General features: G+C 39.7%; 1 protein-coding gene across 5 annotated transcripts in view; it reads left to right on the top strand.

Moving 5' to 3' along the window:
- LOC106090959 (scavenger receptor class B member 1) overlaps positions 1-25,357 on the top strand; it is a 201,685-nt gene that overhangs the window by 99,539 nt on the left and 76,789 nt on the right. For all 5 annotated transcript variants that reach the window (XR_009396899.1, XM_059361883.1, XM_059361877.1 and 2 more), the window contains one exon: positions 2,440-2,737. Coding sequence is in view for 4 of the 5 variants with exons in the window: in XM_059361883.1 (XP_059217866.1) it covers positions 2,449-2,737 (289 nt within the window). In the remaining variant the exon portion in view is untranslated. The remainder of the gene's footprint in view (positions 1-2,439; positions 2,738-25,357) is intronic.

Here is a 25,357-nt window from a genome sequence, read left to right as displayed (position 1 = left end):
TATAAACCGATCTAGGGTCTTGACTTCTTGAGCCTCTAAAATGCGCAATTCTTATCCGATTGAAACGAAATTTTGCACGACTTGTTTTGTTATGATGTCCAACATTTGTGCGAAGTATGGTTCAAATCGGTCCATAACCTGATATAGCTGCCATATAAACCGATCTTGGGTCTTGACTTCTTGAGCCTCTAGAGTGCGCAATTCTTATCCGATTTGGCTGAAATTTTGCATGAGGTGTTTTGTTATGATATCCATAACCTGATATAGCTGTCATATAAACAGATCTGGTGACTTGGCTTCTTGAGCTTATAGAGGGCGCAATTCCTATCCGATTTGGCTGAAATTTTGCAAGACGTATTTTATTCTTACTTTCAACAACTGTATCAAATAAGGTTCAAATCAGTTCATAACCTGATGTAGCTGCCATATAAACCGATCTCGGATCTTGACTTCTTGAGCCTCTAGAGGTCGCAATTATTATCCGATGTACCTGAAATTTTGTACGACGGATTCTCTCATGACCATCAACATACGCGTTTATTATGGTCTGAATCTGTCTATAGCCCGATACAGCTCCCATATAAATCGATCTCTCTATTTTACTTCTTGAGCCCCCAAAGGGCGCAATTCTTATTCGATTTGGCTGACATTTTACACAGGTCTCCAACACATAATTTAATTGTGGTCCAAACCGGACCATATCTTGATATTGCTCTAATAGCAGAGCAAATCTTTTCTTAAATCCTTTTTTTTGCCTAAGAAGAGATGCCGGGAAAAGTTCTCGACAAATGCGATCCATGGTGGAGGGTATATAAGATTCGGCCCGGCCGAACTTAGCACGCTTTTACTTGTTTTACATAATTTCTAGTAGTAGGTATCCAAGATTCGGTCCTACCGAATTCATCCCATTTTTACCATTTTTAATGGGTTAATATAATGTTTCGTTATGGAACTGAGGTTTCTTTTTATGTCTCCAATCACAAAGTAAGGCACATTTTTAATTTCCTTGTTTTGCTGTAATTACAAACGTTCTGAAAGTTTTGTTAACTTTTTGCCATAACATTTCCATCTATATTAGAATCTATCATTTCTGTTAACATTTTCTTAAAGTCATATCACTTAGTTTTGAGCACACTTATTGAAAAGTGCTACCTAAAAATTTTATAATAATTTAATTGTCTGCAAATGCGCACAATTAGTTTGCCCCTGTTCTATTAAGGAACAGGGGCAAACTTCTCTAATTGTTTTAATTTACTTTACTTTACTTTAATTGCCTATGACAGAATATTTGTTCCACTAGCCGAACTTAGAATAGCGTTCCATGCGCCTTGATCTTCTGCGCTCATTCCAAAATCTCTGACACCAAGCTTCGAGGTGTCTCCCACCACTTGATCTTTCCATCGGGCTTTTGGTCTTCCCGGTTTGCGTGTACCACCGTGTTTGCCTTCAAAAGACTTCTTTGCTGGAGCTTCTTCATCCATTCTGACAACATGACCTAGCCAACGCAGCCGTTGTATTTTGATGCGTGTAACTATGCTATCGTCGTCATACAGCTCGTGGTTCATACGTCGCTTATATTCTCCACTAATGCAAACTGGTCCATATATTTTACTAAGAATCTTTCTCTCAAAGCACTGCCTCATTTGCTTTCACAAGTACCCATGCTTCAGAACCACATAACAGCACGGGTGGTATCAGTGTCTTGTATAGTGTAATCTTCGTCTGTCGATAGGTTTTAATCTTTCACACAGTACGCTCGAGAGTATCTTGTATGCGATGGGGAGGAGACTTATTCCTCTGTAGTTGGCACATTCCGTCTTGTCTCCTTTCTTATGTACGGGACACAGTATGCTGAGGTTCCAATCATCGGGTATGCGTTCTTCTTGCCAGATTGCGCAGATAAGCTAGTCGTAATCCGACTAAAGAACAAGAAGGCAGCAGGAGCCGACGGGATTGCGCAGATAAGCTGATGCAAACGCCTTATCAGCATGTCGCCTCCAGTCTTAAATAGTTCAGCGGGTAACCCGTCGGCTCCTGCTGCCTTCTTGTTCTTTAGTCGGGTCACGACTATCATCTTATCTGCGCAATCTGGCAAGAAGAACGCATACCCAATGATTGGAACCTCAGCACACTGTGTCCCGTACACAAGAAAGGAGACAAGAAGGAATGTGCCAACGACTACTTTGACCTTATTCTGACTAGGAGGTAAACATTCTAATTGTCTTATCTTATTAATTATCAGTTAAACGCAACAACCTTTATTCGGAGTAATCCCTATGAAGTGTGAAAATCTAATAACTTTTAATAAGCTACGAGTATTAGAAATAATTTTTTTTAAATCCACAATTATAACATCATAGCTGTAAGGAGATTAACTAAGAGATATTAATTGGCTTCCATATTATAATTATTATTCCTGTGGTTCCGCTTTACTTACAGATTTAAATAATGGGCTTAAAAAAATACTATCTACGATATGGACGCTCGGCAAGAGATCGCATATTTCATTGTCTGGGCATTCCACCGCCTATGGCAAATGGCCACAATCGTGGTGTCATAACAGAATCCTTATATCCTGCCGAAATAACACCCACAATTGCAACATCCACAACGAGGACAACAAGCGAATCGGCGACACAACGCCGTCATTCAGAAACAACAAGCAGAGAGGTATTCACACGAAATCGTCCCACACCGTGGTCGATGCTTATATCTAAAGGAATCAAACTTAGCAATAGTAAGTACAGTTTTTATGGTGAAGTCATGAGATATTACAAATAACTAGAAAGCCTTGTGAACATTTTTTGTGAATTTATTGCGAAAAAAATGTTTCTTTCAATGCCAGAGGCTTCAAGAAGTCAAATTGAAAGATTGGTTTATATGGGAAAGATTGGTATATAAAGATATCAGAGGCCTACATAAATAAGAATTATTTGCTTTATTCGTTCGAAAGTTCGTTCATTGCTGGAACGACTTCAAGTGCAGAATAATGTACTACAAACGGAATGACTATATTGAAATGCAAATGGTGGTATAAGAAGAAGAATTTGGAAAGAATCGGCATCTCTTCAATAGTTACGGAATGTTTCAAAATATTGCACAGTCCATACAGTAAATTTTCAAGTTGCTGCTATGAAAGTAATTGGCAAGTTTATTAGCTTATAGCAGATGTCATTATATAGTGTTTGTTCGTCCATATTTTGTCACATTTTTTTATTAGCGGTTGTCAATATTAGTTCTACGTTGCTTAACTGTATTTAATTAGACATTATTATATTGCACATTTTATTATCTAGTATTTCTTAATCCCTTTCGGAATCCTCTACAGAAAGCTGGTTCTTTTTAAATATTTTAATTGCATATAATAAAACAATAAAATCATTCGAAGCTATTATTCACTTACAGCGCATCAAATTCAGCCGGAATGAATAGTTAAAAAGAAACATTTACGCAAGTTAGCTTAGTTGTTGTATTGTCTCTATATATCTTCAACATCTTTTGTGTAGGTATTGAAGGTCAAATGAATATTGAACCCAATGGAATAATACAATACTTGGGGTTTTCATAACCCCAGAAAGACAAATCGGAGTATCAGCTTGAATGAAAGAACTTCCTAAATATAAAGTCATATGATCCAGTTGAAATCCTCAGCCAATTGCCAAATCTTAGACTATCCGCTTTAAATTTTGCAGAGATATCACAGGTAGTAGAGTATTGGAACTGGTCCCTATCATTTCAAAGGGAACAACGGTCGCAAGTCGTTAACTTGAAGTTTCATTGACAAAATGACTAGATTTGTATGTCTTCATCCTCATACTAAACTCGACAGAAAATAGTATCTTCAAATTTTAAAGATGGTAGTTTTGCACCAGCTCCGAAATTACGTACGAGCAAAGATGACTAGATAATGAACATATGTAGATTATGGGATCGCATATCGATAGTTTTTGTTTTTTTTTTGTAAACTTAAACCTAAAAATCATGTAAAATATCGACTTATTTTAAGCATCAAAACATCGACTTAGTGTGGCGTTCGAGATTTGGATTTGAGATCAATATTTTGAATAAAAAAATTCCTTCCAGTGCAAAAGCGTTTAACAAATACAGCTATACCATAAAATATTTGTTTAATAATACAATATTGCCCTGTAATAGAATATCGCTGCACAACACTAGCTCGTTGATATTGTAGTTGGTTGCATGCCATACGTTAACAACAACATACTCACTCGTACAGCAAGAGAACAGCCGCAACAATATTGGCCCCTGTAACAGTAGCAAATGAATGGTGACTAGAAACAAATGTGATGGGGGCACAAAAAAAGAGTTAATATTATATTTGAGCATTGACGTAGGAGTGGCATTAAAGTGCCGTACACTTAAAATGTATTTCTTTAGAATCCTTTGAAAGGAGGAACAAATCGGCTAATATCCTATGGTATCTTAGCCGATAAATGTGGACTTGATTCTCACCACCATCTTTGAGATCTAGAGTTTTTGAAAATAAGAGTAATTAGGAGTGCTGTTTGGGGGTGAAATGACCCCTCACACATTTCGCCTTAAATATGGATATCGGATTCGTGTTCTACTCCCAATACTTTTCATTTAAGCCCTATATCGTCAGTAAATATGTATGGTTTTGGGATTGAGGCGGCCATCGCCACCATATTGCCCTGATTACTTGGACACAATTTTTAATATCAATATCGTACTCTACTCTCCGATTCCTTTCATTTGAATTTCACAATGTCCCGATCGGTCCACTTTATCTTTGAGTAATGCTTTGGGGTTAGAGGCAGGATTCGCTTCCCTTTCGATATCAACAAATTATATAGCATATTGCGCCATCCAGACCATTTTCGTAATATACTCCCGAATATTTTTAATTTGAATCCCAAATTGTGTTCTTCATCCAATATGCCTATTTAAGGCGGTTTTGGCGGTGGGATGGCTCACTATGGGCGGAAAAGGAAAACAGATTTTTGATGTTTCATATGTCAAAATTTTGTTTATGAAATTGCATTAAACGTATACTAAACTCTCGTATTCCAAAACATGTACCATATACAGTTAGGTGAAAAAAAATAATGACAGCGTACAGACATTTAAAAGGATTCCAAATCACTTAGAATGTGAGCTAGATTAATGGTTTACAGCATTTTTTTTTTAAATAATATATTCTGCAAAACAACTCGCGTTACGAATATATCAAATTAGTACTGATATTTCACAAGAAAGCACCTTTGCTACAAAAAGTCCAATCTAGGTTGTGCAAAGTACTAGGAACAGTAAAGTGCAAATGCAAATTTTGCCCAATGAACATTCCACTAGGGAACAGGGGCAAACTTCTCACATATCAATGAGTGCAGTCCGATTTAAGTTTTTTTAAGCTCAATGATAAGGGGTCTTCTTTTTATAGCCGAGTCCGAACGGCGTGCCGCAGTGCGATAGCTCTGTGAAGAGAAGTTTTACATGGCACAGTACCTCACAAATGTTGCCAGCATTAGGAGGGGAAAACCACCGGTGAACATTTTTTCTGGTGGTCTCGCCAGGATTCGAACCCAGGCGTTCAACCTCATAGGTGGACATGCTAACGTCTGGCCTTCAACAGTAAAGTAATTCGTATGAAAAATTTAGAAAATTCATTAAAAGCGTTTACTTAAAGTGAATAAAAAGCTGTTCTTCGTTCTTCGTAGAAATGTAAAAACAAGGTTTTAGGTCAAATATATTTTAGTAATTGAAGTTTTCCACTTACTAACCTAGGCTACTACTAGCTACTCAGCATGGTAAATTATTATCGGAAAGTGGCTTAATTGCTTACAGTTTCTAAAATGCTGTAAAATGCATACCCAGAAACCGATCCGAAAAAATTAATTTTTTCCTCGTCTAAACAAAAAAACTTTGGTAAATATCACAGCTTTAACTTCAATACTTCGAAGAACTTTAATATTTGAAAATTTATGAATAAATGTCTATCTGATCAAAACAGATTTTCATATTTCAAATTTCATTTAAAAATATGAATGAATATATGTATTTCATATTTTCATTTGGCTAAAAGAAAAATGGAGAAAAAAAAGCATTATTAATAGCCCAAATAGGGATGAGATCATCATAAAATTTCTACATAATTGTATTCTTACTGGACAATAGCATTAAGCACACGTCTTAATACAGACAATCTTGGTATAGCAGCAATACAATATCTGTTCTGGGGTGGACCCCAAAGTTTCCGAATCTATATTCGATTCAACATTTTTGAAACATCATTAAAACTCAAATAAGGGGAATACGTCAGTCCAGTACAGATGAATTTTTGTTACTCATTTAAGCTTCATAGGTAATTATTCCAGTTTCGGCTCGCCAGAACTGAATCGACACAATGCCTAGGGTGATCCAAGTCCCTATTAAGAACAAGAGATCATTAAGTTACTAAAAAGCTGTTAGAACACAATTTAACTGCAATTGTAACTCAAAACTTGTTTTCCTTTTTCTAATTTGGTAGTTTTTCGTTTAAAAACCAGAAGTGTCCCTATTACGTTAAATGTTGATAGTATGCTTAAAATACCAAACAAATTGAACAAACATCACATGCTTAACATTTTCGTAACGGAAGCTGTTTTGCAGTCTACATGCATTACAAATTGGTATAAACCACTGATCAACAATAGCTCTGCGCTTTAGAATCCTTTATTTGTACGTCTTTCCGATGTCCCTATTTTTTTTTTTTTTTTCATATAACCGTATATAGACGGTAAGTTTGGTTTATGCCTGTCCAAAACTCAACTTGAAAATTATCAAATTTGTATACCCACCACCATCCGATGGCGGTATACTAATCTAGTCATTCCGTTTGTAAAACCTCGAAATATTGATCTGCGACCCCATAATGTATATATATTCGTGGTCGTCTCGACCATCTGAGTCGATCTAGCCATGTTCGTCTGCCGAAATCACGATAGCGGTCGAAAGCGTAGAGCTAGCCGCTACAAATTATGCACAGATATTAAATATCAATGTTGGACGTTGGGGATAGCAAATGGGCCATATCGGATCAGATTTGGATACAGCTCCCATATAAACCGATCTCCCGATTTCCCTTTTTGAGCCCCTGGAAGACGCAATTTTTGTCCGATTTTGCTGAAATTTAGCATGTTGTGTTCTGTTATAACTTTCAAGAAATATGCCAAATACGATCCAAATCGGTCTATAACCTGATATAGCTTCCATATAAACCCACTCCCGATTTGACTTCTTTAGCCCTTACAAGCCACAATTTTTGACCGATTTGGCTGAAATTAAGCATGTAGTGTTTTGTTATGACTTCTAACAACTATGCTAAGTACGGCCCAAATCGGGTTTTAACGTGATATAGCTTCCATATAAACCCATCTCCCGATTTGACTTCTTTAGCCCTTACAAGCTGCAATTTTTGACTGATTTGGCATACCAACGCACGGCCCTCGAAGCCATCACACCTAATATGGTTGAAAAGTCTTCCAACCAAAGACGAAACGCATCCCATAGTGGTTGGTGTGTGTTGCTATCTTTGGCTTTTCTTTTGCATTTGCATCTCCGATCATTAAGCTCGTCTCGAAAGAGAAACAAATTAAAATTGTAGAATTTAATGATCTTCGCCCTAACAGGCAAAAAACTTGAAAAATTATACATTTATTTTGCATAAATTTTTTAGAAGAATCCATGGTGGTGTGTTTCTAAGATTCGGCCCGGCCGAACTTAGCACGCTTTTACCTGCTTTTATACCCTGCACCATAGGATGGGGGTATACCAATTTCGTCATTCTGTTTGTAACGCCTCGACATATGCGTCTAAGACCTAATAAAGTATATATATACTTGATCGTCATGACATTTTAAGTCGATTTAGCCATGTCCGTCTGTCCGTCCGTTTGTCGAAATCACGCTACTTTTTATTAGTGTAGGTTGATTATAAATGGGCCAAATCGGTCCATATTTTGATGTAGCTGCCTTATAAACCTATCATAGATCTTGACTTCTTAAACCTCTAGAGGGCGCAATTCTCTTCGATTTTGCACGTGGTGTTTTGGTATCACTTCCAACAACTGTGCTAAGTATTGTCAAAATCGGTGCATAACCTGATCTAGCTGCCATATGAACCCGATCATGGATCTTGACTTCTTCAGCTTTTAGAGTGCGCAATTCTTATCCGATTTGGCTGTAATGTTACACGAGGTGTTTTGGTATCACTTCCAAGAAATTGTGCTAAGTATGGTTTAAATCGGTTCATAAACTGATATAGAGTGCGCAATTCTTATCCGATTTGGCTGTAATGTTACACGAGGTGTTTTGGTATCACTTCCAAGAAATTGTGCTAAGTATGGTTTAAATCGGTTCATAAACTGATATAGCGGCCATATATAAAGCGATCTTCGATCTTGACTTCTTAAGCCTCTAGAGGGCGCAATTCTCATCAGATTTGGCAGAAACTTTGTACAACGACTTCTCTCATGACCTTTAACATACGTATCCAGTATGGTCTGAATCGATCTGTAGCTTGATACAGCTCCCATATAAACCGATCTCCCGATTTTGCTTCTTGAGCCCCTACAAGGCACAACGTTTATCCGAATGGACTGAAATATTACACAATGACTTCTACTATGGTCTTCAACATTCAATACATTTATGGTCCGAATCGGACTATAACTTGATAAAGCTAAAATAGCACAACAGTTCTTATTCATTGTCCTTTGTTTGCCTATAAAGAGATACCGCGCAAAGAACTCGACAAATGCTATCTATGGTGGAGGGTATATAAGTTTCGGCCCGGCCGAACTTAGCACGCTCTAACTTGTTTGTTCATAGGTAGAAAGAGTTCATAGATGGGCTATATGGGAATATATCTTGATATATACTCCCCTATAGACCGATCTGCCAATTTAAGTTCTTAGCCCCTTTAAAGCCACATTTATTATCTGATTTCGCTGCCGCAGTGACCTATGTCAGGCTTCTCGATCTTGTGTGGAGGGATTCCCATTTGCCACATTTCAACTACGCCTATGCATCGATTGCAATGTAACATAACCAGCAGGCTGCCTTCATAAGGCCGTTTTTAAGTATATGTCTCTCACTCTAACAGTCAGATTGCTTGTCTGTCTGTCCATACGTCCGCCCGAAAACTTCTTTTAGTATTTGTATTTAGCACTAATCACACACATTTAGACACGATATAAGCGAAATCGAGCCATAATATGGCCGAGGCAAGGGGGTGCTTTGTTTAGCTTGGCTAAAACAAAATACTAGTTAAACAGCATTTTCATGAAAATGCAGAATTTTAAAACAACTTAAAATATGGCCAATTGCGGTTGGAAAACATGTTTCCATAGATTTCTTGATGAGCAGCATTACAGTCAGGCAGGGTAAGAGATGTCTACTGGTGGTGTCATTCAGGCTATTGCCTAAATGCTTAAAACAACAACATGTTTATTTCGAGTATTTTTCTGAGGGGAGTGGGGAGTGTTTTGGCCAATATTCTGCCAAACCACCAAGCAATGCCAAAAAATTCCACCAATTCCGGTAGATGTCTTTAGAAGTCAAAATCAAATCAATTATTCGTTTAACCACCACACATGTCTGAAAGTGTGTTGTCTGTTTCCAAGCTAGGGGCCAGCGAAGAGGACGGATATGCAGAGGAGGGTTCTGGGGGCCCAGACTAATGGTGATGGCAACTATCCTCGTATTCGCACATACGTCGTGTGCCTAGTTGGTTGAACTTAAACTTCTTGTTTATTTTTCCGTTGACTGGTTAATGACCGACCACCGAGATTTCGACTATTGGCCAATCTATACGATGGGGTATATTTTAGCAAGTGGTTACAGAACAAGACTTTACTTAGTGCAGCTACCAGTTTCAATGGTTGTTGGTCATGTTGCGTAACTAATTTTTTGATTTTTGTTTTTCCTTGCAACATTTTATAAAAGTCTTGTAAGTTGATATTGACTTTCCGTTTTAATAATGCCTGTATCTTTGTTACATGGAAATGAAACTGTTGCAATGCTCTGAATGATAGACTTAATTAGATGTTTATTTGATTTGATCGCGAGAAACAATCATGCACAAAGTAGGTCAGCCATATAAGTCATGCTTCTTGAGAATCAGAATAGAAAAAAATAATAATAAATACTACGTATTTTTGTACCAAGCAAAATAGAATGTTCTATGTTTCTATACACCAGTAAATATAAGACATTCTAAATCTGTGTTTTAAATATTGCAACATAAATCTGTGGCTAGTGGGTAATTTTACACATACTAGCAAATTTTTCCTTCAAGAAAGTAAATTTATAGGCAACACTTTGTGTTATGTGAACTTAAACAGCTGCAATGCCATTTAAAAATTAAGTTTAAGGTAGTCTTGTTTTTAAATTTTTTAAGGCAAAATATCCTTAGAAGAAAGAATTTTTCGTTTGTTTCTCTTTCGAGACGAGCTCAATGATCGGAGAATGAAAAGGAAAGCCAGAGATTGCAACACACACCAACCACTATGAGACGCGATTCGTCTTTGGTTAGAAGACTTTTCAACCAAATAAGGTGTGATGGCTTCAAGGGCCGTGCGTTGGTATGTTGCATTTGAATCGAATTTATTGCGAAAACGCCTCTTTGATACAATTACCACGCTCGACAACCCTGTCTATTAGCTGTACTTTTTCCCAATGCATGTCTTTTTTGTGAATTGACAGACTTTTTTCTGCGACAATAACACTACTTCCGTGGTACACATGATTCTGTGCATCTGTTGGAAGTTGTATTGATGGCTTCGAACGCTAGCAACTGCTCTCGCTGTTGCTCAGTGTGTCCAGGTTTTTTGTATTTTATACCAAACAAACAATAAGGCATAAGGTTCGAACTTGAATTCCCACCACCTTGGGTATATATCAACAACATTTCATTAAAATCCGATCGAAGAATTCACATTTCTTAAGCTATAGTAGCTATAACGAAATGTGGTACGAACTGAAACAAACTCTTCACAAATCACTGTTCCGAATTTTAGCAAAATCTGATAATAGGTTAGGTTGAATGGGTTGCTTACCAAAGGTGAGTTCACTCGGAGGCCAGTTTGGCCCACTGTGGTACCCTAGAGCGAAAAAAGGGAAGAGAAAGAAAATGTGAGACCTCGTACTAGAGGTTATACACGAATAAAAGAAAAATACAGGAGCAGTGGAGAATCCGAGCGGGGGGTGAAGAACCGCCTGTCCCTACGCAAGCACGGATCTACCTACTCCGGAGCTTGTGGTATCCCCCCGTCGGAACCATCCTGTTCCCTCAGGAGACATACCAGAGGTACGTTTGCAAGTTCAGCCAGATAACAGAAGAAGAAACTTCTCCCCAGAAAGGAGAGCCTATTTTTCTGCAGACCCGGACAGGAACACAACAAGTGCTCAATAGTCTCCTCCTAATCCTCGTCGGGGCAACTCCTAAAGAAGTCATTGTGCGGTATCCTCATGCGCGGCGCCATGCGGCCTATGGCACAGTGTCCGGTTATGACCCCTGTCAACCTCTTATCAAAAGCCAGCAACTCCCTCGTCTTCCTCCGGTCGATGACCGGCCTTAGCGCCCTTGCAGTCCGGCAACCATCTACCGAGTCCCACCTCGCCACCGACGCCGCTCTGGCCATCCCATCTACTGTGTTGAGTAGCTCGACAAATGGCACGTAGGCAAGACCGATGACTGGTCCGCCCGGCGCAGACGAACCCCTCCCGGCGCACTCGTCGCCCTCTCATTTTCTGGAATCCCCACATGTCCAGGAACCCATGTCAGCGTCACATCGTGAGCCCGGAGCCTATCCAGGGATTCCAAACAATCCGCCACGCATCTCGACTTCACCATTCTCGACCCCAAAGCTCTGGGCGGTAAGATTCTTACCAGAATTTCTCTTGCGGCCACTGCAATGGCACAGACCTCTGCCTGAAAGACCGTACACTCGTCCGGCAGTCTCAGAGACATACTGATATCGAGTGCATCACAGTAGACCCCCAATCCAGTCCCTGACTCCATCTTGGAGCCATCTGTGTAGATCGAGGTCTCATTTTCCTTATGTAAACCATTTGCCCTCCATTCGTCCCTCGCGGAAAATCAAATAGCGAATGACCTGACTCCAGTCGGCACCGATGCCAGATAGTCGGAGATCCTCCTCAGTCTTCCCTCCGTATCCATAACACCCCGAATCGAACTGTGGCCGCAACCATCCTCCCTCAACATGCCGCGCTCCCTCAGTCTAAGCGCGACCCCGGTGGCGCAGTTCAAATATAGGGCCCAATGGGCTGCATAACCAGCATCGCCTCCAGATCAGCCTGCGGTACTGCTCTCAGTGCCCCTGTGATACCGACGCAGGCCAGTCTCTGGACCTTCTCGAACCCCTCACACGCGTCCTCTTTCCTACGGCATTCCACCATGCCAGTGCTCCATAGGCCAGTACTGGTTTCACGACGGCCGTATACGTCCAATAAATCATTCTGGGAGTCACCCCCCATTTCCTACCGAACATCCTCCTGCGGGAGTAAAAAGCCCGCAGTGCCTTACGGCTTCTTTCCTCGTTGTTCCTCTTCCAGGACAGTTTCGTATCGTGGACTATGCCTGGGTACTTCGCCTCCTTCGACAGCCGCAGTGTGACCCCTTCCAAGGACGGGTATCTGAACTCCGGTTTCTTATATCTACGCGTAAAGAGCACCAGCTCCGTCTTCCCTGGGTTGGTCCTCAACCCATTTCTGGTAGCCCATCGCGATAACTACGTAAGTGACCCTTCTATGATCGCGCTGATCGTCGACAGAAACTTACCTCGGATCAGCAACACGACGTCGTCCGCATAAGCGATAATCCTCGTGCCGTCCCCACTGATATCCATCCGGATTTCATTTATCACGAGGTTCCATAGAAGGAGGAGTGTTTCCTTGAGACATTCCTCTTGTCATCCGTTTTCTGACCACACTATCTCCCAGGTTCGCATTAATAATACTGCATATTATTAATGCATTGTCCATTGGGAGATTTAGGGGTGAATCCCCGTGCGGTCCAGTGTGGCGACTATCGCCCCAATCGCCATATCATTGAAAGCCTGAAAGCCTCCTCAATTTTCAAGACAGCCGCCAAAATGCAATCCATCTAATAATAAATGAGTCTTATATCGCACGAGGTCAAGTTCTAAATCGGGAGATCGCTATATATATATATATAGCAGCTTTATTCAAATATGATCCAATCTGCACAATATTCGAAAAGGATATGTAGGTGTTTAAGATCTCTCTTTACTTTATTTCAACAAATCGTCTAAAAAACACTATTTTTGGATGAAAGACCGTCAATCGGTAGATCGGTCTATATGGAGGCTATACCCAACAAAAAGACCTTTATAAACTATACTAAACACGGATATCAAAGTGACGAAAACAGCTGACTGCGAAAAATTTAAGCTAAAACGGGCAATAAATGCGGTTTTTATAGGTCTGAGACCTTACATCGGGAATCGGTCAATATGGAGGCTATATTGCGATATAGACCGATTTAAACTATGTGCGACACGAATTTCGATAATAGTCCCGGTAATGAGTCCAAACTCTTAAGATATAGACCGACCTGGACCATATTCAGCACGGATGTCGGGGATGTTAACACAAATCATTGCGCCCAATTCACTGAATTTGTGTTTGTTTGTTTGTCTGTCGGTTTGTTTGTTTTTTCCATATAGACTCAGCAACGGCCGAACCGATTACTTTGAAATTTTCACAGATTGTGTAGGTTTTTCTGGAAGGAAACAATGGCTATATAATTTTTTGATATCGGGAGGGGGCGGACGCTCCCCCTTACCACGAAAGTACAGCCCCAAAACACCTTTCAAACATTTCTTATTTACTGACCATGGCAATATGGGGATCGCATTAATTGGATTTGGGAGTGCATCACGAATTTGATATCCAAAATCACCAGATCTCGGAGATTGGTAATGCGATTCGTTCGAAATTTTTTTGCACTCTCAGTCGAAACAATACATGGATTCTATTGTTGGGGCCGGGTGCCTCAGGCGCCGTTCAAAACCCGCCAAATGGGTATATAGACCAATCACGACAATATAGAGCTCAAACGAAAGGTACTTGAGAGAAAAAAAACGAATTTGATATCCAATTGAAGAGCCAAGATATAGTCCGATATAGCCCATCTTCGAACTGAAACTGCTTAAGGACAATACAAGTAAAAATGTGTTAAGTTCGACCGTGGTGGATACCCACCAACTTGGATATATTAATCAATTTTTTTATACCAACCACCATAGGATGGGGGTATCCTAATCTAATCATTCCGTTTGTAACACCTCGAGATATTCGCCTTGCCCAAAAAGTAATTGCGGATTTTTTAAAAGAAAGTAAAGTAAAGCAAGCTAAAAGTAACAGCTGATAACTGACAGAAGAAAGAATGCAATTACAGAGTCACAAGCTGTGAAAAAATTTGTCAACGCCGACTATATGAAAAATTCGCAATTACTTTTTGGGCAACCCAATATATTCTTGATCGTCTGGACGTTCTGAGTCGATCTAGTCCGCCCGTCCGTCCGTCTTTCGAAATCATGTTAGCGATCGAACGCAGCCAGCCGCTTGAAATTTTGCACAGATACTAAGTATTGATATATTGTAGGTCCTTGAGGATTGCAAATGTACCATATCGGTTCAGATTTAGATATACCTCCCATAAAAACCGATCTCCCAAATTGACTACTTGAGCCCCTGAAAGCCGCAATTTTTGTCCGATTTGGCTGAACATTTTCCACATAGTGTTCTGTTATGACTTTCAACAACTCTGCCTAGTACGGTCCAAATTGGTCATTCACCTGATATAGCCATATAAACTGATCTCCCGATTTGACTTCATGAGGCCTTACAAGCCGCAATTTTTGTCCGATTTGGCCGATAAAGCTCCCATATAAACCGATGTCCCGGTTTGATTTCCCGAGCCCTTATAAGCCGCTATTTTTATCCGATTTGGTTGAAATTAAGCATGCAGTGTTTTTTTATGACTTTCAACAACTCTGTTTAGTACGGCCCAAGTCGGTCTATAACCTGATATAGCTCCCATATAAACCGATGTCCCGGTTTGGTTTCGTGAGCCCTTTTACTTCTTTTCTTGATTGTTTCGTTGATATTTAATTTTTTTTTTCGGATGTAATGTTGGTCAACGTTAAATTACAATGCATTTAGCGGAAGGTGCGTTTTGTTTATTTAAATCCGCCAGCTTGTCAAATAACACAGACCATTAGTAATTTTATACCAACAAAGCCAAATCAGGCAAAGTAATATGATCACCATTAAGGTGATATCCTCCCAGGCGTGCCGCATTTTGCACCACTGCATATTTATTTAAATTTATAATTCGCACTCTGAGAATGGGCGACTGGTTTAAACATTGTTTAAACTCTACTCACATCTACACTTAAGTGCAAGTGGAACAAATTTACAAGTTAATCTAAGCCAAGCCTATCTAATACCCCCATCAATAAAATAAAATAAAATGCAAAGAAAAAAAGTCAACAGTCTTCTAGTATACACTTGGCGTTAATGTAAACCGCACGACAACGGCATTGATGATCAACTGTAGCTTGAGGTTGCGCTAGTAATTGGCTGAACACAGTAGCCATTGCAGGATAAAGTCAACACTCAATATTAATTCAGTGATGTGTACGCTACCAGATGAGCAACACATATGTAAACTAGTTTATAAGGGTGTACCGCAAAAGTTGAGATTTTAAGAAATATTTGGTATTTGACAGAAAAAAAAGTAAAAGCGTGCTAAATTCGGCCGGGCCGAATCTTGACCCGAAAATTTATACGAAATAAATTTAGTTGAAGGGCATAATTTTATTCCACATTATGGGGGCTCGGGAGAAGTTTGTATGGGAGCTATATTAGGTTATAGAGCGATTTGAACCGTACTGAGCACAAGTGTTGAAAGTCAAAACATAACACATAACATGTTCATGTTCACATAACAAGTTCAGCCAAATCGGACCAAAATTGTGGCTTGTAAGAGTAAAATAATTCAAATCGGTGGATCGGTTAATATTTGAGCAATAACGATTTAGACCGTACTTCACACAGCAGTTGATAGTCATAACAGAACACAACGTGCAAAATTTCAGCCAAATCGGACGTAAATTGCGGCTTCCAGGGGCTCAAGAAATCAAATCGGAAGGTCGGTTTATATGGGAGCTATATCAGGTTATAGACTGATTCGGAACATACTTGACAATGTTGTTGGAATTCAAAATAGAGCACGACTTGCAAATATTCAGCCAAATCCGAGATCAATTTATATGGGAGCTATATCAGGTTATAGATCGATCCAGGCCATACTTAGCAATGTTGTTCAAAGTCATAACGGAACACAACGTGCAAAATTTCAGCCAAATCGGACGAAAACTGCGTCGACCAGGAGCTCAAGAAGTCAAATCGGGAGATCGGTTTATATGGGAGTTATATATCAGGTTAAACTGCGTCGACCAAGGGCTCAAGAAGTCAAATCGGGAGATCGGTTTATATGGGTGTTATATCAGGTAATAGACCCATTCTGACCATACTCAGCAATGTAGTTTGAAGTCATAACAGAACACAGCGTGAAAAATTTCAGGCAAATCGGATGAAACCTGCGGCTTATAGGGGCTCCAGAAGAAAAATCGGGAGATCGGTTTATATGAGAGCTATATTAGGTTTGAGACCGATTCGGACCATACTTGACAATGTTGTTGGAAGTCATAACAGAGCACGACATGCAAATATTCAGCCAAATCGGACCAAAATTTCTGCTTCCAGAGGCTCAAGAAGCCAAATCGGGGGATCGCTTTATATGGGAGCTATATCCAAATCTGAACCGATATGCCCCATTTGCAATCCCCAACGACCTACATCAATATTAAGTATCAGTGCAAAATTTTAAGCGACTAGCTTTACGCGTTCGACAGACGGACGGACGGACATGGCTAGGTCTACTCAGAATGTCGTGACGATCAAGAATATATACACTTTATAGGGTCCTAGATCAATCTTTCAAGGTGTTACAAGCGGAATGACTAGGTTAGTATAGCCCATCCTATGATGGTGGGTATAAAAATCGTTTTTTATACCCCCCCCACCGAAGAATGGGGGTATATTCATTTTGTCATTCCGTTTGCAACACATCGAAATATCCATTTTTGACTCTATAAAGTATATTTATTCTTGATTAGCGTGGAAATCTAAAATGATCCATGTCCGTCCGTCTGTCTGTTGAAATCACGCTACAGTCTTTAAAAATTGAGATATTTAGCTGAAATTTTGCACAGATTCTGTTTTTGTCCTAAAGGGTCATAGGCAAGTAAATGCCACTTTTATTATCCGATTTTGCTGGGACAGTAAGTTGTGTTAGGTTCCTTGAAATACTCCTTCAATTTGGCCCAGATCGGTTCAGATTTGGATATAGCTGCCATATAGGCCGATCTCTCGATTTAAGGTTTTGGGCCAATAAAAGGCGCATTTATTGTCCGATTTTGCTGAAATTTGGGACAGTGAGTTATGTTAAGACCTTCGACATCTTCTTCAATTTGGCTCAGATCGGTTCAGATTTGGATATAGCTGCCATATAGGCCGATCTCTCGATTTAGGGTCTTAGGCCCCATAAAAGCCACATTTAGTATCCTATTTTGCTGAAATTTGGGACAGTGAGTTGTCTTAGGCCCTTCGACATCTTTCTTCAATTTCGCCCAGATCGGTTCAAATTTAGATATAGCTGCCATATAGGCCGATCTCTCGATTTAGGATCTTAGGCCCATAAAAGCCACATTTAGTATCCTATTTTGCTGAAAATTGGGACAGTGGATTGTATTAGGCCCTTCGACGTCTTTCTTCAATTTTTTAGATCGGTTCAGATTTGGATATAGCTGTCATATAGGCCGATCTCTCGATTTAGGGTTTTGGGCCATAAAAGGCACATTTATTGTCTGAATTCGCCGAAATTTGGGACAGTGAGTTGTGTTAGGCCGTTCGACATTCCTCTTCAATTTGGCATAGATCGGTCCAGATTTGGATATAGCTGCCATAGGGGCCGATCTCTCATTTTAAGGTTTTGGGGCCATAAAAGGCGCATTTATTGTCCGATGTCGCCGAAATGTGGGACAGTGAGTTAGGTTAAGCATTTCGACATTCTTCTGCAATTTGGCTCAGATCGGTTCAGATTTGGATGTAGCTGCCATATAGACCGATCTCTCGATTTAAGGTTTTGGGGCCATAAAAGGCGCATTTATAGTCCGATTTCGCCGAAATTTTGGAACAGTGAGTTGTGTTAGGCTCTTCGACATTTTTCTGATACTTGGCCCTAATCGGTCCAGATTTGGATATAGCTGTCATATAAACCGATCTATCGATATAAGGTTTTGGGGCCATAAAAAGCGCATTCATAATCCGATTTTACTGAAATTTGACATTATGACTTATGTTAGGCTTTTCGACATCCGTGTCGTTTATGGTTCAGATCGGTCTATATTTGGATAAGGCTGCCACAAAGACCAATATTTTCTTCTACAGAATTGAACAGTGACTTGTACTTATTAGACCTCTCAATATCCGTGTCGAATTTGGTCCAAATCGTACCATATTTCGATAAAGCTGCTATAGGGGCATAAATTATGTATTTTGCAACGGATTATGACAAAAGTATACCCGAGGTGGTCGGTGTCCAAAGTTCAGCCCGGCCGAAATTAACGCCTTTTTACTTGTTTTTTAGTTGCTTAGTTCTCGTTGTATCCCAATGTATTTTGTCACATTTAAATCTCCGATAACTCGACTATACTATTAAGATAAATTCATTTTCACGATTGCCTTCATTTCACAAAGTGTTTTGACAGTGGGCTTTCATTAAATCACTTAATAATGAACTGAACAAAAATGTGGTCCAATTAAACAGTTTTTTATGTTGTAAATGGCAAACATGGGCGGATATCTCAAAAAAATCATCTCACATATCACGTTGGAATAAAAGTAAAATATTTTAATGAAAATTACAATGTTTTTATTTTTTGTTAAAATTTACATTGTTCTGAATTGAAAATTGAAGATATTGTCATGGCCAACTAATTAAGTCAGTAAATTATTTTTGAAATGTGGTACCTAAGTAGTAGATAACAATTGCGAACTTACACATGAACATTCCCATGAGGTGCAGCGGTTAGGTAAAATTCTCCCATATCAATGGGTACAATCCGATACAAGTGTAATCTCAACGATAAGGACCTTCGAGTCAGAATGGCTTACGGCAGAGCGACACCACTTAGTAGAGCATTTTACACGGCTGATTACCTAAAGTAATTATCTCACAAGTACTGGGAGGGAATAACCACCGCTGAAAAATTTTTCTCATGTCTTCGACAGCATACGAACCCAGGCGTTCACCGTCAAAGACAGACATGCAAAATTTTCCGCCACAGTGTAGTAGGTTAGGGTCTAAAATATTCCTCTGCTTACATTTTACATCTCAGTTTATCGATTTTATTACTGCCAATCAATAACAGAATTAAGAAATTTGTCTTCCAATATGGACATTTTCTTGCTGTTGTATACATGATTTTAATTTGCATTTTAACAATACCATTTACATAAATTGCTACTGCTTTTGCGGCGTTAAATTTAAATGTAACAAGTCGATCGTTAAAATGTTTAGATATAGCTTTCTTATGGAAATTAGATTGAGAGGCGTCATGTGTGAACACAGCATCCCAACTGCTTACAATGCCATGCGGATATTTCTTAACAATTTCCGATCGTATTTTGTTTGTCAGACCATTGTGTGAACAATAGCTCTAATGTGCCAGTGCCTTGTAAGTCATGCGACGTTGCTAGAATTCTCCCTTAGCCAGTTCACACCTTTAAAATCGGATTGTGGTGACACCAAACACAGCCATTCGTAAACGAGATGCTTGGAAATCATTTTTATACCCACCGCCATAGGCTAGAGGGTATATTCATTTAGTCATTCCGTTTGTAACACTCAAAATATTCGTCTAAGACCCCATAAAGTATATATATTTCTGATCGTGATCACGCTACAGTCTTTAAACAAATAAAAGCGGGCTAAGTTCGGCCGGGCCGAATCTTATATACCCTCCACCATGGATCGCATTTGTCGAGTTCTTTTCCCGGCATCTCTTCTTAGGCAAAATAGGATAAAACAAAATATTTGCTCTGCTATAAGGGCGATATCAAGATATTGTCCGGTTTGGACCACTTTTAAATTATATGTTGGCGACCTGCGTAAAATGACACCCAGTTCGAAGAAGAATAGCTCTCTTTGGGGGCTCAGGAAGTAAAATAGAGACATCGATTTATATGGGAGCTGTATCAGGCTATAGACCGATTCAAACCATAATAAACACGTATGTTTATGGTCGTAAAAGGATCAGTCGTACAAAATTTCAGGCAAATCGGATAATAATTGCGACCTCTAGAGGCTCAAGAAGTCAAGATCCAAGATCGGTTTATATGGCAGCTATAACAGGTTATGAACAGATTTGAACCTTATTTGGCACAGTTGTTGAAAGTCATAATAAAATACGTCATGCAAATTTTCAGCCAAACCGGATAGGAATTGCGCCCTCTAGAAGCTCAAGAAGTCAAGTCCACAGATCGGTTCATATGGCAGCTATATCAGGTTATGCACCGATTTGCGCCATACTTGGCACAGTTATTGGATATCATAACAAAACACGTGCCAAATTTCATTCCAATCGGATAAGTATTGCGCCCTCTAGAGGCTCAAGAAGTCAAGACCCAAGACCGGTTTATATGGCAACTATATCAAAACAACCGACCTACTCTAATAATAAGTATTTGTGCGAAATTTCAGGTGGCTAGCTTTACTCCTTCGAAAGTTAGCGTGCTTTCGACAGACTGACGGACGGACGGACATGGCTAGATGGACATTAAATGTAACGACGATCAAGAATATATATACTTTATGGGGTCTCAGACGAATATTTCGAGTAGCTACAAACAGAATGACGAAATTTGTATACCCCCATCCTATGGTGTAGGGTATAAAAATGAAATATTGAACTGAAATTTTGCACAGACACGCCTCTTTGCTGCACGCAGTTAAGGTTCCACAATGGGCCAAGTCGGACTATATTAGGATATAGCTCCCATATAGACCTATCTGGCGATTTAGGGTCTCAAGCCCGTAAAAGCCGCAATTTTTGTCCGATTCAGCTCAATTTTGAAACAGGAAATTGTACTAGAGGCCCTGGTATTCTAACCGAATATGGTCCACATCGGACCATATTTACAAATATCTGCCGTATAGACCAATATGCCGGTTTAGTGTCTTAAGCCCATAACAGGCGCCTTTAGTATTCGATTTCGCTGAAATTGGAAGCAGTTTGTTTTTTTTAAGCCTCCCAACATCCGACTTAAATATAGTTCAGATCGGACTATATTTAGATATAATTGCCATATAGACCAATATGCCGATTTAGGGTCTTAAGTCCATAAAAGCCGCAATTATTACCCGATTTCGCTGAAATTTGAAACAGTTAGTTGTTTTAAACCTCCCGATGGTGCAGCCTGGACTATATTTAGATATAGGTGCCATATAGAGCGAGCGATCAGCCGATTAAGGGTCTTAAGCCCATAGGTTAGGTTAGGTTATAAGAGTGTGCAGATATTAATCTGCCCCATGCCACTATAGACATACACCTAAACCAGTAATCGGCTTGTTGCAAGCTCTAAAAACTTAAAGTAACCTCGAAAAAGAAGATCTATGTTAGGAATTCGTGCTACTTACAAAATCCTTAATTGTTTTCCATGCCACTCCCCTAAGTTGGTTCATGTCTGATAATGTGTCTCTACCTGAATGCCGGTAGCTGTTAGACGCGAAAGCCGAGCAATGACAAAGGAAATGCTCCAACGTCCAATTATCTTCACCGCATGCCATACACACTTGCCGCATCGATTTTATATAAGTGAGCTCGTAGTCCTATGTGTCCCGTTATGATACCAATAACTATACTGACCACCTTCTTACTTCCTTTCAGTAATAGCCTCGTCTTCTCACGATCTGGATCCCCCCATTGGATTTTCGCCGTCCTACCGACCGTTTCGCTGTTCCACAGGGTTGCATACACATTTATCGCCCACGCTCTTAATTTGGACTGCAACGATCCGAAAGGCTTCGGGTTAACCAAGTTTATTGACTGCAGTCCTTGGGTCTTCATCGCCAAATCATCTGCCCTTTCATTCCTCCGTACTCTGTTATGGCCCGGCAAAAAAACGATACAGATTTTGCCATCCTCAGAGAATGCGTTAATCTCTTTCTTACACTCCAAGACTGTTCGTGAACTTACAGTAAAATTGCCATAAGGGCAAAATTGCCAAACTACTGAGCGTAAGAAAGTAGTGGTCTAATCACGCTCCTGTAGAACCGGTAAACTATCCTTGGTTTAAGGCCCCCTACAGCCCGTCTTCAAAGTGTCCAACATCTGTGAGCCTTATCAGTACGCTCCTGAATATGACACTTCCAATTCTGTACCCTGTCGAAGATCACGCCTAAGTATTTGACCTTGTCGGATATTGAAATCGTCTTATTGAGGAAACGTGGTGCGTTAAATTGGCCAACCTTCGGTGTGTTAACATTGATCCACCTGTTCCTTAGCATATGGTTTGTCCAGTCTCTAAGGACCGGTTCCACCCGGTACTGGTGTAAGGATTGGATCAGTGTGTCGGTCCGCACATGGTTCAAATCCCCCTCGACGTCAATGCATACCGCCTGGGTGTACGTTTTGGCATCGAAGGATTCTTCTCTTTTATTCACAACCTCGTGCGGGACAGTCTCCACTGACCTTCCCTTGACATAGGCATGGTGATTGTATTTGAGCAGTTCGCTGGATGTAATTCTCTTTATCATGGTGTCAACAATACGTTCCATGGTTTTGAGTAGAAAAGACCTAAGGCTTATGGGTCTGTAGGTCTTTGGTGTCGCATAACTTGCCTTGCCGGGCTTGGGTATAAACACCACCCTTGCCTCCTGCCAGGCTTTCGGAGGATATGCAAGTCCTAGGCACGCTGTGAAAATGTTGGCCAGATGAAGCGCCAGATAGTCTGCCTCTTTCTGTAGTAACGCCGGAAATATTTAATTAGGTCCGGGTGACTTAAATGGTTTGAAGCTCCACAAGGATTCCTTCACCATAAATTCCGTAATTATAAACCTTCGATCAACATCATTATTCCAAGATTCCGGCGTCTCGGTGAGTCCTTTCGTATCCTATGGAAATAGGTTTTTATCAAAAGCCTCAACATGTCCTCCATTGTTTCTGCTCTCCCTTCCATTTCCTCTACGAAAGTTTTATTTTGGACATGGGTTTTTGAGAGAAACTTTCTCATCTTGGCTGCGTCGTTAACGCTATCGACCTGTACGCAGAAAAGCTTCCAGGAGGCACGTTTTGCCGCTCTGGTTATTTTATTGTATTCCTTGAGCCGTGTGTAATAGACTTCCCAATAAACATCCGCTTTTTTACGTCTGCGGACCTCTTTTACAATATTGCGAATCTCCCCCTTCCCGAAGAGGACAACTTTCTTCGAAAGACCTCATTAGTGCAGTGGTAATTCTGTTGACATTTTCGTCAATACCTTCTATGCTTGAACAATCTAAATTATCTGCCATATAGACCGATCTTCCTATTTAGGGTCTTAATCCCATTCAAAGCGGATTTGTTGCCCGATTTCGCTGAAACTATGACTTGTATAAGAGTTCTGGGGACCTGAAACAAATATGATCCAGAGCAGCCCCGAACTGCATATCACAATGGATATGGTAGTGGAGTTTTTAAAAAAGAGAGTGTTTAGTTTATCCATGGTGGTGGGTATCCAAAGTTCGGCACGGCCGATTTAACGATGTCGGTGTGTCTCTCTGTCAGTGGTAATCACGCTACAGTCTTAAAAAATTGAGGTATTGAGTTGAAATTTTGCACAGACTCGTATTTTTTCTTTACAAAGGTTAAATTCTTTAATGAACCACATCGGAAATAAGGAGAAGTGAGTTGTATCAATAATCCCAGATTTCGCAGAATCAGTGAGTTTCCGTCGATATCAGAACCAAAAATAGTCTTATTCGGAACATATTTGGATATAGCCGCCATATAGACCGATCTGCCCATTTTGGGTCTTAGGCCTTTAACAGGCATATTTATTACTTGGAACAGTGAATTGTATTAAGAATCCCAACATCTGTACCGAAAATGGTCCAGACAAGGCTATATTTAGGATATAGCTGCCATAGAGACCAATCTTCAGCTTTAGGGCCTAAAGACCATAAAAAGCGCATTTATTCTCCGATTTTGCTGAAATTAGAAACAGTGTGCTGCTTTAAGGCTCCCGTCATCCAACCCAAATATGGTCCAGATCGGTCCATATTTAAATGTAGCTGTCATATAGATCGATCATGCGAATGAGGGCTTAATCACATGAAAGGCGCACTTATTACCCGATTTCGCTGAAACTTCACTTGTATAGAGCTTCTCGGCACCTGAACCAAATATGATTAAGATCTGACTTTATGGGGATATTTATATGATATTTATAAAATATTTTGGCAATAAATATGTCCATGGTGGTGGGTATTAAAAGTTCGTCATGGCCGAACTTAATGCATTTTTACTTGTTTACTACTATTTGGTATAGTCGGCGAGGAACAGTAGATTTGGTTGGAAAAATTTCTTTAGCAAATCTTTGGTGGAAAACAGTTTTTAGTAAATTTTTACTAGTAAATTTTCTTTGAAAAATTTTCTATTGGAAAAGTGTTTTTAAGTTTATATTTACCTGAAAATATTATTTAGTAAATTGGTAATGCAAAAATTTAGTAAATTTTTACTAAAAAAATATTCTTTAGTAAATTTATAATGAGAAAATTTCTTAAGTAAAGTTTTATTGTAACAAGTTTTATACCCTCCACCATAGGATGGGGGTATACTAATTGCGTCATTCTATTTGTGACTACTCGAAATATTTGTCTGAGACACCATAAAATATATATATTCTTGATCGGCGTGACATTTTATGTCGATCTAGCCATGTCCATCCGTCTGTCTGTCGAAAGCACGCTAACTTTCGAGAGAGTGAGAATAACTTCTTATTAGTGTAGGTTGCTTGGGATTGTAAATGGGCCATATCGCTCCATATTTTGATATAGCTGCCATATAAACTATCTTGGGTCTTGATTTCTTAAGCCTCTAGAGGGCGCAATTCTTATCCGATTGGAATGAAATTTTGCACGACGTGTTTTGTTATGATATCCAACCACTGTGCCAAGTATGGTT

Source organism: Stomoxys calcitrans, chromosome 1 (genome assembly GCF_963082655.1).
Source record: "Stomoxys calcitrans chromosome 1, idStoCalc2.1, whole genome shotgun sequence".
Lineage (NCBI taxonomy): Eukaryota > Metazoa > Arthropoda > Insecta > Diptera > Muscidae > Stomoxys > Stomoxys calcitrans.
This window is presented reverse-complemented; position numbering and strand designations above follow the sequence as displayed.